Source organism: Triticum aestivum, chromosome 5D, assembly GCF_018294505.1.
Source record: "Triticum aestivum cultivar Chinese Spring chromosome 5D, IWGSC CS RefSeq v2.1, whole genome shotgun sequence".
Taxonomy (NCBI): Eukaryota; Viridiplantae; Streptophyta; class Magnoliopsida; order Poales; family Poaceae; genus Triticum; species Triticum aestivum.
In genome coordinates, this window is record NC_057808.1 from 531,153,807 (window position 1) to 531,165,976 (window position 12,170).

Sequence of the window (12,170 nt, forward strand, 5' to 3'; positions counted from 1 at the left end):
CTAATTTTGGTTGATTGCAACGAGTTGTGCTTCCCATCTAAATGCGCAGTGTTTGGTTTGTTGTCAGTGTTGAGCAAATGCTTTTCATTCACCGACCGTCTTCTGAATTCTCAAGTACTAACAGTTTGGTTCAGGTTAACTCTGAAGGATGCCCCTGAGACTGAAATCTGCAGTCTGCGGGTATACATATGGAATACAGATACATGCATCAACCTGAGCATGAAGAGGAAGGAATGCATGCTAATGTATGAAATGCTCCTACCAACTGCATTCCTACTGATCCAAGCTGATGCGGTTTGTCTCTCTGTTCATGCTTTCGCGCTTTTGATCGTTGAGTAGGCCTGTCAGCGTCGTCGGTCAAACCCTAACCATGTGTGTGTGTGTGTGTGTGTGTGTGTGTGTGTTTGGGGATTTTTATCATCACGGTTTGATTCTATTTTCAGTGTGCAAGCCAGTTCAAATCTTGATCACGGTTCAGTGTTGTTTAGCTTTTGCCCCTCACAGTGTTGTTTAACTCAAGGTGGGCATGCAGAAATGGAACAGAGTAACAGACAGACCAAAATCAGTTGCCATACCAAATCATTTGGCTGTTGCTAGTGCTTCAGTTTTCTTTTTCCTTTTTTGATGATTGTAAGGCAAGAGGACGTGGTATATATAGCTAGCAATTGATCTCTTCCTTGCATGGAGCTGCCAAGTATTTTTTTGTTTTGATTGGTCTTGCTCTCGGTTTGAAGATGAAGTAGTGTTATTTCTCTTACCGTTGATGTCCAAGTGTAGGGGTTGAGTGCCAGCCAACAATTCGGAACTAGATTTGCCTCTAGTTATTGCCTGCCCAGCACCTGTTAACCAAGTGAGCTCGCCCTACTTCTTTCTGAGATTGTTTCTAGAAGTGACGAAGGTGGCACTTTATGACAACCTCAACGAAACACCGATATATTCTTCCTGACAATGTGTATCTTTTTATGTGGGTAGCCAGATCGGCCGGTGTTGCCCTATGAACTGTCGCGACGGTTTTCACTTGTTTTTTCACTAACTATACAGACAATTATTCGTTAAAAAAACTAAACGGGCAATTAGAGCAACTCCAATGCAGAGACCTAAACGGACACGGATTTTATCCGCTTTTTGTTCGTATGGATCATCTGTCCGCCTAGCGGTCATGCGGCGGACACGCAATGCACGCAAAAAAAAAAAGAAGCGGACAAGCACGACAGAACACGGGCAAGCACACAGCAGCAGCAACACCAAGCGAGCCGGACGACGGGCAGTGCCCCGGCCCCATGCCGCTGCCGCCAGCCCCAGGGCGCAGCTCCCACCCCCCTCCTCCCTTCTTCTCCCTCATCGTATGGAGGAGCTGCTCCGCCATGTCCGACAGCCCAAGGTGAGCGGCGGTTCTGGGCGGAGCCCACGTCCGTGCTCGACCGCCGCCGCATCCCCAGCCCCAGGGCGCGGGCTCGCCGACGTCACCCCCCCTCCATTCTTCTCCCTCACCGGATCTGGCGCAGAGGAGCTGCCCCGCCATGGTAGACAGCCCAAGGTGAGTGGCGGTTCTGGTCGAAGCCCACGTCCGTGCTCGACCGCCGACGCAGCCCCAGCCCCAGCCCGCCCTCCTCGGCTTCCACGCTGTCGTTCGAGGTGGCGAGCCTCGCGGCCGGCAGCAACGCCAACAACGCCTCCCCGCCACCCCCGCAGGCATGGCCGGGCGGGAGGACGGGGCCGCCGCGGCGGGGGTCAAGGAGGAGTGGGCGCACCAGCTGGCATGGGGATGGGCCTCGACTCCGACGAGGGGTGGGACGGCGCGTGTGGGTGGCGTTGGACTAGGTGGGGATCTCGCCCCGTCGAGCGGCTCGTGTCGTGTCACTGATACGTGGGTCCAGGGGCGGGCACGAGAGGGCAACAACGGACGAGAGCGGACGACGAGAGTGCCCGCTTTTGTCCGTCGCGGACCCATTTGTAGCCCATTTTTGCGTTCAGTTTGGGTCGGGGCGGATGACAAACGGACAACATGCGGACATGCGCGTTCATTTGGGTCGCCTCATTGGGCCAAGTTTTATGTCGGGATGACCCAAACGGACAAAATGGGTCCTTGCGTTGGAGTTGCTTAAATAGAGACAAGGCAAATCATTCAAAGAAATTGGTTAGGCTAGTCATAGTGGGGAGTATCATATACTAGTATCATGCATATGATACTAGTGTATGATACTACCTCCATAGTGTATAGTATCATAGGTGATCATATTTATTGCCATGCATGATACAAAGTAGCATATCATTTAACATGCTACAGTATCTACCTATGCTACTCTAACCCTCTCTCTCTTCTTTAATTATGTGCCACATAAGCATGTTTGCTTGTCCCAAGTGGATGTTACCGGTTATGTCACCCCCACTATGGCATAAGACTAGCCACAATGGGTAGTAACATAGACTAGTAACATGGTGCATGTTACTAGTCTATGTTACTACCTCTATAATGGGGAGTAACATATGTGTGGTAACATGCAACACTTCATTTATTAGGCTATAGAGACATCTTTCCTTGATATGTGTGATGTTACTCATACTACTAGTAACTAGCTATGTTACTACTCCCCTCTCTTTCTTCATTTATTTCTTGTCACATCATCTACTTTATCTAGATATGTGTGATGTTACTACCTATGTTACTCCCACTGTGGGTAGTCTAAGTAGTATCATATACTTGGGACTTGCAAACATGCTTATGTGGCAGGCAATTAAAGAAGAGAGAGATGGTTATAGTAACATAAATAGATACCGTAACATAATAAATGTGGTGCTACTATGTGTCATGCATGGCAATAAATGAGACCACCTATGATACTAATCTACTCTCTCAGTTCCTAAATATAAGTCTTTCTACAGATTCCAACAAATGACTACATACGGAGCAAAATGAGTGAATCTACACTCTAAAATAAGTCTACATATATCCATATGTTGTAGTCCATTTGTAATGTCTAAAAAATTTATATTTAGGAACGAAGAGAGTATGATACTATGCACTATAGAGATAGTAATATAGACTACTAATATATGCATGTTACTGGTCTAAGTTATTCTCCACTATGACCAGCCTTACACTCCTCTCGTCAACCCGCTGACTAGTTGGGCGCGGGGCCTACGGCAGTGGATCCCGTCGCTTGCTCGATTGATCCCGACGCGCGCGGCGGCGGGCCCACCGACGGCAACGGAATCACCAAAGAAGACAGAATCCAGCCGGCCCACCAATCAAAATCCATCGCCAGCTCGCGACGACTCCTCTCTCTCTCTCTCTCAACCCTCACTCTGCTCCGCTCCCTCCTCCGCCGGCTTCCGCCAGACCAAGGCGCGGCCGCGCGCCGAGCCCTCTCCCCGCCGGCGCCGGGAAGCCCGTCCCGGCAAAGCGAGCGGCGCCGCCCTCATCCGCTGGCCCGTCGCGGGGCGGAGGTCGCCGGCGACCCACCCGCCCAGGTTCAGGTTGACCTCTCCCACGCTATTGATTGATTCGATTGGTCTGTTCCTTGCCATGCTATTCTTCTGGTGCGAGCAATCAAATCCTTGTCCATGTAAATTTTGTTAGGCATTCCAGTTGGTGCTGGGAGTTTTGGTTCTGTTGTTCTGAATTTTCGGCCTGCAGCTCGTTTCCCAGAGGTTTTGAGGGCTTCAGCTCTGAATCTGCTCCTGTGGTGAGAGATGAAGCTGGTGCCGAGGGAGACGGAGAAGCTGGCGCTGCACAGCGCCGGCTTCTTGGCGCAGAAGCGCCTTGCCCGGGGCCTCCGCCTCAACTACACCGAGGCCATCGCCCTCATCGCCGCGCAGGTCAGGATGCCATAGTCTCTGATGTTTCCACAAGCCAATTCAAGGTTGCGTAAAACCTTTTCTGCTTCCTGATACAGATTCTCGAGTTTGTTCGGGATGGAGACAAAACTGTAACAGACTTGATGGACTTGGGGAAACAGATGCTGGGCAGGTTCGTCTGTACATTCAGTTCAGTAACCAACCTTTTGACCCCCTTTCCAGAAACTCCACAATCCAGTATTATAGTTATCTAAAAAAAAGAAGCAATGTACACATTTTGAACTGCCTAGACAGATGAAAGAAAAGCATGATGTTGATGTTGGCTTCAGTGTCTCTTGAGCAATTCTCTGGCTGAATTAGTGGAATCCGACTTTACCGGATATGCACTAGTTTATAATAAACACAACAGAATGCCAGCAACCCTTCTCCTCATTGAAGAATGTATAGAAGATTATCCTCATTTCTCATTTCACATGCATAATAAGCTATGCAAAAGCTGGAGCCACTTGTTCAGTTCCTGCACCAATTAACATCTGCTCACATCTTGCTTGAGATATAGAAGAAAATTCTCTGTTAACCTATGACAGATTCGTTACTTCATAAATTATATCCGCTATCTAAGATTTTTGTTATGTGTGAGGAGCATTGTTTGAGATTTTCCTGTCACATTGTTTAAGATAATTGAATAAGTTACTGTACATGATGCCGTTGCTGTTCTGTAACCTTATGCTCTGAGACTTTTACCTTTTTCTTGCCTATCAGGAGACAAGTTCTTCCGGCTGTTCCATACCTTTTGGACACTGTACAGGTTATTTCTTTGCTTGTGCTATATGATATCGATCAATTTCCTCTGTCCTAGAACCTTGGTTTGTAATGATACGGGAAATAGTTATGTTTATGATGCTAAGATCACAGCTAGTCCTGTTCAGAAACAGGTCGGGGAAACCTGGCCAAACCCCTCCAGTTCAAAAATGCCTCCTGAAACTATGGCTTGTGCGTGTACTACTCAAGTGCGTAGACGATTTTGAACAGATGGTCAGAAAACTGCCCTCTGTTTGAACAGGCAGCCAAAAAAAATGTAGATGGCTCTTTTTTAGAAGAACAGATGGCTCTTTTGATGAGATGCATGCCAAAATAAATACACTTAACAGGTCCAACTTGTCTACAGAACGTCTGTAATACAACCAAACACCTTAGGAGGTACCTTGGACTGTTGTTGGCCCAAGATAAGTTCTCTTTGGAGCTTCATGCCGAGTATCCTGGATTATGCAGATTAGAATGTCTGCCTCTCATCAGCCACCCTTTATTTATAGTACTAAGGTTACAACTAGACCATAATACGGGCTTTGATTGGACCCAGATACTAACTTTACAACAGTATGCTTGACAATTATGCTTGTTACCATTATCTTTCAAAATAAACTCAATTATAACATTTTTTCTAGGTTGAAGGAACATTTATGGATGGAACAAAACTAATTACTGTACATGACCCTATTTGTTCTGATGATGGAAATTTGGAGCTAGCTCTGCATGGTTCTTATCTCCCAGGTTGTCAACGCTGATCAACACACTTGGTTTACTAATAGAAGTTTATATCTTAAGTTGCATGGTTGTACAAATCTTAAAATACTGTACTTGTGGTAATCTGGCACTTCTAGAAAGTTGAATTGAGTAATCAGTTTGAGAAACATTAAGAATCGAAAAGGGTAACTGTACACAAATTATTAAATTGTTGCAGTACCTTCACTTGAAAAGTTTTCTGGGAGTGATGTTGAGGACTATCCTGGTGAAGTACATTTCTGCTCTGGACGCATAATCCTCAACCTTCATCGCAGGGCTTTAACTCTGAAGGTTGTTAACAAGGCAGACAGGCCTATTCAGGTAAGCACATGTGGATGTTTTTCGTTTGGTGTCCTGACTGCAAATTTACAAATAACTTCTTATTCTATGACATTTTCATTTGATGGATCTTTGCCCCCGACTTATTTTCACAATTGGACCTATTCTTTAATACCACTCCTTGTGGTACAACTGTGTGAGTGCTATTCATTTAACAAGATCACTCCTGCCACCCCTTGGTAATATCATAGCATTTGGTCCACATGTAGCATAACATGGCGCTGAACCGGCAACCGTGTAATAATGTTGTTACTTGTAACACTGCTAAAGGCAGTGAACAGACGTCCTGCACAGTCCACACCACATTAGGTTGAACATGTAAATGTGTTAAGAGCTAACAGCTTAATTAGGTGACGGAGTTAGCTGAATGGCTCTAGATAGTAGGGAGACAAAGATGCCCTTTTCTTCTAAAAAAATAAATATTAGGGAGACAATCGGGCCAACCCACTGGCTCAACCCACTTACTTGGTGGTTCACTTCCACTTACTTGGTGTTTCACTTTGTATACATGCTATTTACATTATTGATCAAGCAAAAGAACTAAAATGGATCAATGAGTCGTCTTGATCCAAACTTGTATCCCTAGCTCTATCTAACACTATGACTTATCCTCCTAAAGTCCGTTTTGGGAAATTAATTTCAGGTACATTCTTTCTTTAATTATGTTGCTCAAACTCATGCATTAGTATAGCCATGTTGATCTTAGTGGGTGCAAGCTGTTACTCTTGTTAAAATGGCTGTTGCATGCTGTGGTTCCTTTTCTTGAGTTTCCATCAATATTATATTGCTCCTTTTCTGGTTAAAGTTACATTTTCTCCCTTTTAGATACTGTTGTTACAATCCAATTGCCTTTCCACATATTTTCATAATACGTTCATTTTGCATCGCATTCAACAATCTCACGATTTTGATGGGGCTATACCGCCCTTTTAGATTCTGATGCTACTATAAGTTGCAGTTCATGAGAAAAAAATTCCAAATTGTGTTTTGCAGATCGGGAGCCATTACCACTTTATAGAGGCCAATCCGTACCTGGTGTTTGATAGACACAGAGCCTATGGCATGAGACTGAATATACCTGCTGGAACAGCCGTTCGGTTTGAGGTTCTTTTATTCGATCCATCCTTTGGCATTTTCTGCTCTGTATAGTCTAACAATACATTTCAAGTACTAGGGATCCTACTTATTCTCACAAATATTCCGCACATCCTACTTCTAAAATCCTCTAGAATCTGATTTCCTATTTATTTGTTTCAGCCAGGGGATGCAAAAAGTGTTACACTTGTAAGCATTGGTGGCCATAAAGTAATTAGAGGTGGAAATGGCATTGCTGATGGTGCTGTTGACAGTTCTCAGCTTAATGAGGTAATGCAGAAGATTACTGAGTATGGTTTTGGACATGAAGATTATCCAGACGCAAGGTTGTTTCCTTCACATTTAACTAATGGTAGAGGATAAATCCAACTTGTTGAATTTATTATGGCTTAGATGTTTACCTTTGAAACTTTGGTTGCAGCGAAGGTCTTATTGGTGACGGTACATTCGACTGCAGTGTTGATCATGAGAAATATTCTAGCATGTATGGACCTACAACTGGTGATAAGATTAGGCTTGGTGATACCGATCTTTTTGCGGAGATTGAAAAGGACTTTGCTGTTTATGGTGATGAGTGCATATTTGGAGGGGGAAAAGTTCTGCGTGATGGAATGGGACAATCCGCAGGGTATCCAGCATCTGCCTCCCTGGATACAGTTATAACAAATGCTGTTGTGATTGACTATACAGGAATATACAAGGCTGATATTGGTATAAAAGATGGGCTTATTATTGCCATTGGGAAAGCTGGAAACCCCGATGTCATGGATGGTGTGCACAGCAACATGATTGTTGGGGTAACAACATACCTGCACCTTTTAGATTGATTTAATAAATAAGAGGAGTGCATTTTAAATAAATTTCATGCTTCAAATTGTTTCCAGGTGAATACAGAAGTTATTGCTGCTCAAGGCATGATTGTAACTGCTGGTGGTATAGATTGCCATGTTCACTTCATATGCCCTCAGCTGGTAAATGAGGCAATTGCAAGTGGTAAAGTTCCTTAGTCTTTGCACCTACTAGTTGTTACTGAGGGAAATAAAATATCGGTTTTAAAAGAAAAAAAAATCTAGACACATCCAACAAAAACGATTTTTCAAAGTTGACTTTTATTGGAGGAAAAGAAATGAATTGGATGGGAGATTCAAGCCGAGCCCTGCATGATACCAGATCTAAGACCACAACAGCATGTGCTTCTCTATCATAGTTTTAAATATAGTAATCATTCTATTTGAATGTTGTGCCTGAAGTCAAAGCGGGATAATTTTTTTTGCCGGACTTGTGCTTTTCTTGGGATGACCTGAGAATCCCCGAAATGTATTCCCTGCTTGTTGCTACAGACCTACTAGTTACTAAAGACAAGGGACAGAGAATCACATCTCTTTAAGTTTGTACTATCTTGAAATTTTCATAGCATTTTCTAAAAATATGGGTACTGACACTGACAAACATTCTGGCAGAACTCGCATGTTCTATAACTATACTTTATGGTTGAATATAATTAATTACACATACAAAAAGGTTTTCTATGCAATATTCAAATGCATGTTTGGATTAACTACTGATAAATGATGAGGTCATTAAATCATCTCCACATTTATTTGTAGGCATAACAACATTGGTGGGAGGTGGAACAGGACCAGCACATGGAACTTGTGCCACAACTTGCACCCCTGCACCGTCTCAAATGAAACTAATGTTGCAGTCCACCGACGAATTTCCAATCAACATGGGATTTACAGGAAAGGTATATATGTTATGAACACTAATTAAAGGTTCAATAAAAATGCTAAATCTGTTTAGCCTTACACTAATCTTCTTTAGTTGTGAAATGAAATGATGGTTTCTAGGGTGGAATACAGCTAACAAAATATACATCAAGATTTCAATCCCTACCATTTCAGAGCTTCAAGTTAGCATTTCCTACATGTTATTTTTATGGTATGTGTAGAAAAAATTGGAGACTGTTATCCAAGTGTCTTGCAACCAGAAAGGCAAGAAACCGGCATATGGCATTGGATAGGATGGACTGCTAGCAGCCTAGCACTAATATCTTGGTTGACTGGTTCTTATATAGATCATGGGAACTCGAATTTGTTAATTAGAATGTATCCAAATGTAGGCCTAAGTCTGGGTAGTGAATACAGCAAAGTGATGATATCGTTGCTCAAAATCTAAAAATTTATCCCTGTCGATATACTGTGCAGGGAAATACTGCAAAACCCGAAGGATTATCTGAGATCATTATGGCAGGAGCAATGGGTTTGAAGTTGCATGAAGATTGGGGAAGCACCCCAGCTGCGATAGATAACTGTTTATCTGTTGGAGAAGCTTTTGATATCCAAGTAAGCTGTCTTGTATTATCATCCTATCATGCCGGTATACCTGCATATTTTTTATTCTGGTGATGCTCATCGAAATTCTACAGGTTAATATCCACACGGATACCTTAAATGAAGCAGGTTGTGTGGAGCATACAATTGCAGCTTTTAAAGATAGGTCCATACACACATATCACAGGTATGGAGCATGCTGTATTCAGGTGTTACATTTTTTCTACGTTACTTGTATATGGGTTGTATGCGGAGAAAAGTTCTGATTTCTGTGATGCCATAGAAACTACCCTGTCAACTGTTGAGAAATCTGGTACTGTAAATGCCGGCCAAAATGAAGATGGAAAATGAGTCAACATTTTAAGGATTATAACTCACAGCCCCCCTTCCAAAATATTCTTGTCATGTCGTAGAATTCAAATTGTTGGTTATATCGGGCAATTTTTAATGGTGCTTGTGTTCTTATTGTCTTGTAAACAGCGAAGGTGCAGGTGGTGGTCATGCCCCAGACATCATTAAAGTATGTGGGGTGAAAAATGTGTTGCCTTCTTCAACAAACCCAACCCGGCCTTTTACTTCTAACACTGTTGATGAGCACCTTGATATGCTGGTAAACAATTGTCTCATGCTGATGCTATGAATATTACTTGAGAATTTGGTCGTCATATATTGTGGTTCTCCTGTAGATGGTTTGCCACCACCTTGATAAAAACATCCCGGAAGATGTAGCATTTGCTGAGTCAAGAATTCGAGCAGAAACAATTGCGGCTGAGGACATCTTGCACGACATGGGGGCAATCAGTATCATATCATCTGATTCACAGGCTATGGGTCGCATTGGAGAGGTCTGTTACATACCCTTATCCTTTTTTTTCATTGTGATGAACAGTTTTCACATCTCATGTTACTTTGGTTGGTGGCAAGATTGGTTAGTTAGTTCTGATGACCTTCATAACTTGTATTCAAAGCCATGACTTGCATCCTCCACTTATGCTCATACGAACCATAAATTAGTTAAACGGTGAAGTAGAAACAACAGCTGCACCGGTATGTGATTGGCTCATAATGTTGTGTTTGTTGAATTGATTGTCCTTACCATCAATCAACATGCATACACGTGACAATCTGTCAGGTTAATACAGTGAGCAACTAGGTGAATGCACAAGAGTTGGCACTACAGCCTACGGTGTATGTCTAGTTCATGATGAACGTGGGACGAATTAGATGGCCATTTACCGAAGTTTTTTTTTAATCTTGAAGATGAAAATCAATGGTGTCGATCTTGTCCAGTGGGTGACACTGACAGGCACGGATGGGCAAAAATCACTATTTTCCAATCTCAGAGTTACATGAATCCAATTAACCTGATTCCTGGTACATCACCTTGTGGCACTAGTAGATGGCCCGGTCTCAACTCCTATCATGCGTGAGAGACCAGCTAAAGGTTTTGTCTGTGTCAACTCAACAGTTATAAGGAAAAAGAACAATTTGATGGAGCCAGAGTTTTGGAAGTGCAGAGTACTTATGGTGCTTAACTAAATGGTTGGCCAGTATCATGGGTGGCAATATTATTGGTGAATATCTCAGCATTATGATTGTTGCCTCGCCTGTGTCTGCACTGGCAGATCTGTGTAACAGTCGATGCATTTCTCGTGTCACATGGAAGTGAACTGCTTTAATGCATCTTAGGGTAGATGCTAGTTTCTGAATTTCTACTATTCATAATAACCGAGTGCAGATTCAAATACTACTTGCAGGTTACAAGTCATCATTTCCTTGTGTATTGAGTTCAAGTAAATTATTTTATGCCAGTCCTCTTATTCTGTACACCGGATTGTATTTATTCATTTTATGTGCTAATTCATCACAATGTAACAAGGCAATGTAGTAATTTCTGTATTATCGTAAACTTCAGGGGAAATGGCGTGAAAAAAACTTCAGGGGAAAAATAATATCAGTTTATTTTCAAATCTAGTGTCAATGCAAACCAAACAAATCAAGTCATTGTTAGAGCAACTATAAGCTTATAAGTATCATAAATTAATTGTTTTAATGAAGTACGTCTTTTGGCTTTCTTGGATAAGCCGTGATGGAAAAAATAGTCATTTGAGAGACTTGAACCGATATACATATACGTCTAGATTGACGTCTGAGCTCTAGTAACCAGCAGCTGATTTCAAACTTGATTTATTTATATGCATTTGTTGAAACAATTACTTTCCAGGTGATTATCCGAACATGGCAAACTGCAAACAAGATGAAAGTCCAAAGAGGTAGGTTACCTGGGGCTGGTGACTCTGATCCTGCCAAGGATAATGACAACTTCCGTATAAGAAGATACATAGCAAAATATACCATAAATCCTGCTATAGTAAGCGGCTTCTCAGATTTTGTTGGTTCTGTGGAGGTATGTACCTCTTGACCACTTTCAGATTTTTTTTCCCATTAAATGCTTCATATTGGGTAGACAACATAAGGTAGGCAATGCCATCCACACACTGTGAAATTAGGCATCTAAAGGAAAAGGGTTATGTGCTTTATTTAATATGCTTGATATAATTTCAGGGTAATATAATGTAATAGCAAGTCTAGCAACATATGTAATTTCACTGTAGCTCCTGAAAAATGTTGTGTATCAAGGCAACTCAGAATATTTTGTTGTTTGATATCACACCCACCTACATTCTGGCTAATGATTTCTTTTTTCTGAATATGTCAATTCAAAAGCTAACTGATCCTTAGTTTTGAATTGTTTTTCCGTTTTAATATTTATCTCTACGTGCTTTTGGCAGGCGGGAAAGTTAGCTGATCTAGTTCTTTGGAAACCTGCTTTCTTTGGTGCAAAACCGGAATTGATTATAAAAGGTGGTGCAATTGCGTGGGCCAATATGGGTGACCCGAATGCTAGCATTCCAACACCTGAACCTGTATGGACTCCTTTCTCTGAGATCCTTTGAATAAGAAAGTCTTGCTTTAATCCTGTCATAATGTTTCCATTTAGCTTACATGAAAATAGCTAGCTTGTCAGTTATGACCAAGTTG

At 42.3% G+C, this 12,170-nt stretch overlaps 1 protein-coding gene across 1 annotated transcript in view; it reads left to right on the plus strand.

The window, feature by feature from the left end:
• Positions 1–3,233: 3,233 nt before the first annotated feature.
• LOC123123525 (urease) overlaps positions 3,234–12,170 on the plus strand; it is a gene marked incomplete in the record, with an annotated part of 9,682 nt that continues 745 nt past the window's right edge. The window contains 17 exon segments of the mRNA XM_044544049.1: positions 3,234–3,477; positions 3,638–3,819; positions 3,897–3,970; positions 4,561–4,606; positions 5,244–5,349; positions 5,540–5,682; positions 6,694–6,804; positions 6,958–7,121; positions 7,217–7,592; positions 7,680–7,788; positions 8,403–8,542; positions 9,003–9,140; positions 9,224–9,315; positions 9,609–9,738; positions 9,815–9,973; positions 11,353–11,535; positions 11,921–12,055. Coding sequence (XP_044399984.1) covers positions 3,694–3,819; positions 3,897–3,970; positions 4,561–4,606; positions 5,244–5,349; positions 5,540–5,682; positions 6,694–6,804; positions 6,958–7,121; positions 7,217–7,592; positions 7,680–7,788; positions 8,403–8,542; positions 9,003–9,140; positions 9,224–9,315; positions 9,609–9,738; positions 9,815–9,973; positions 11,353–11,535; positions 11,921–12,055 — 2,232 coding nt within the window.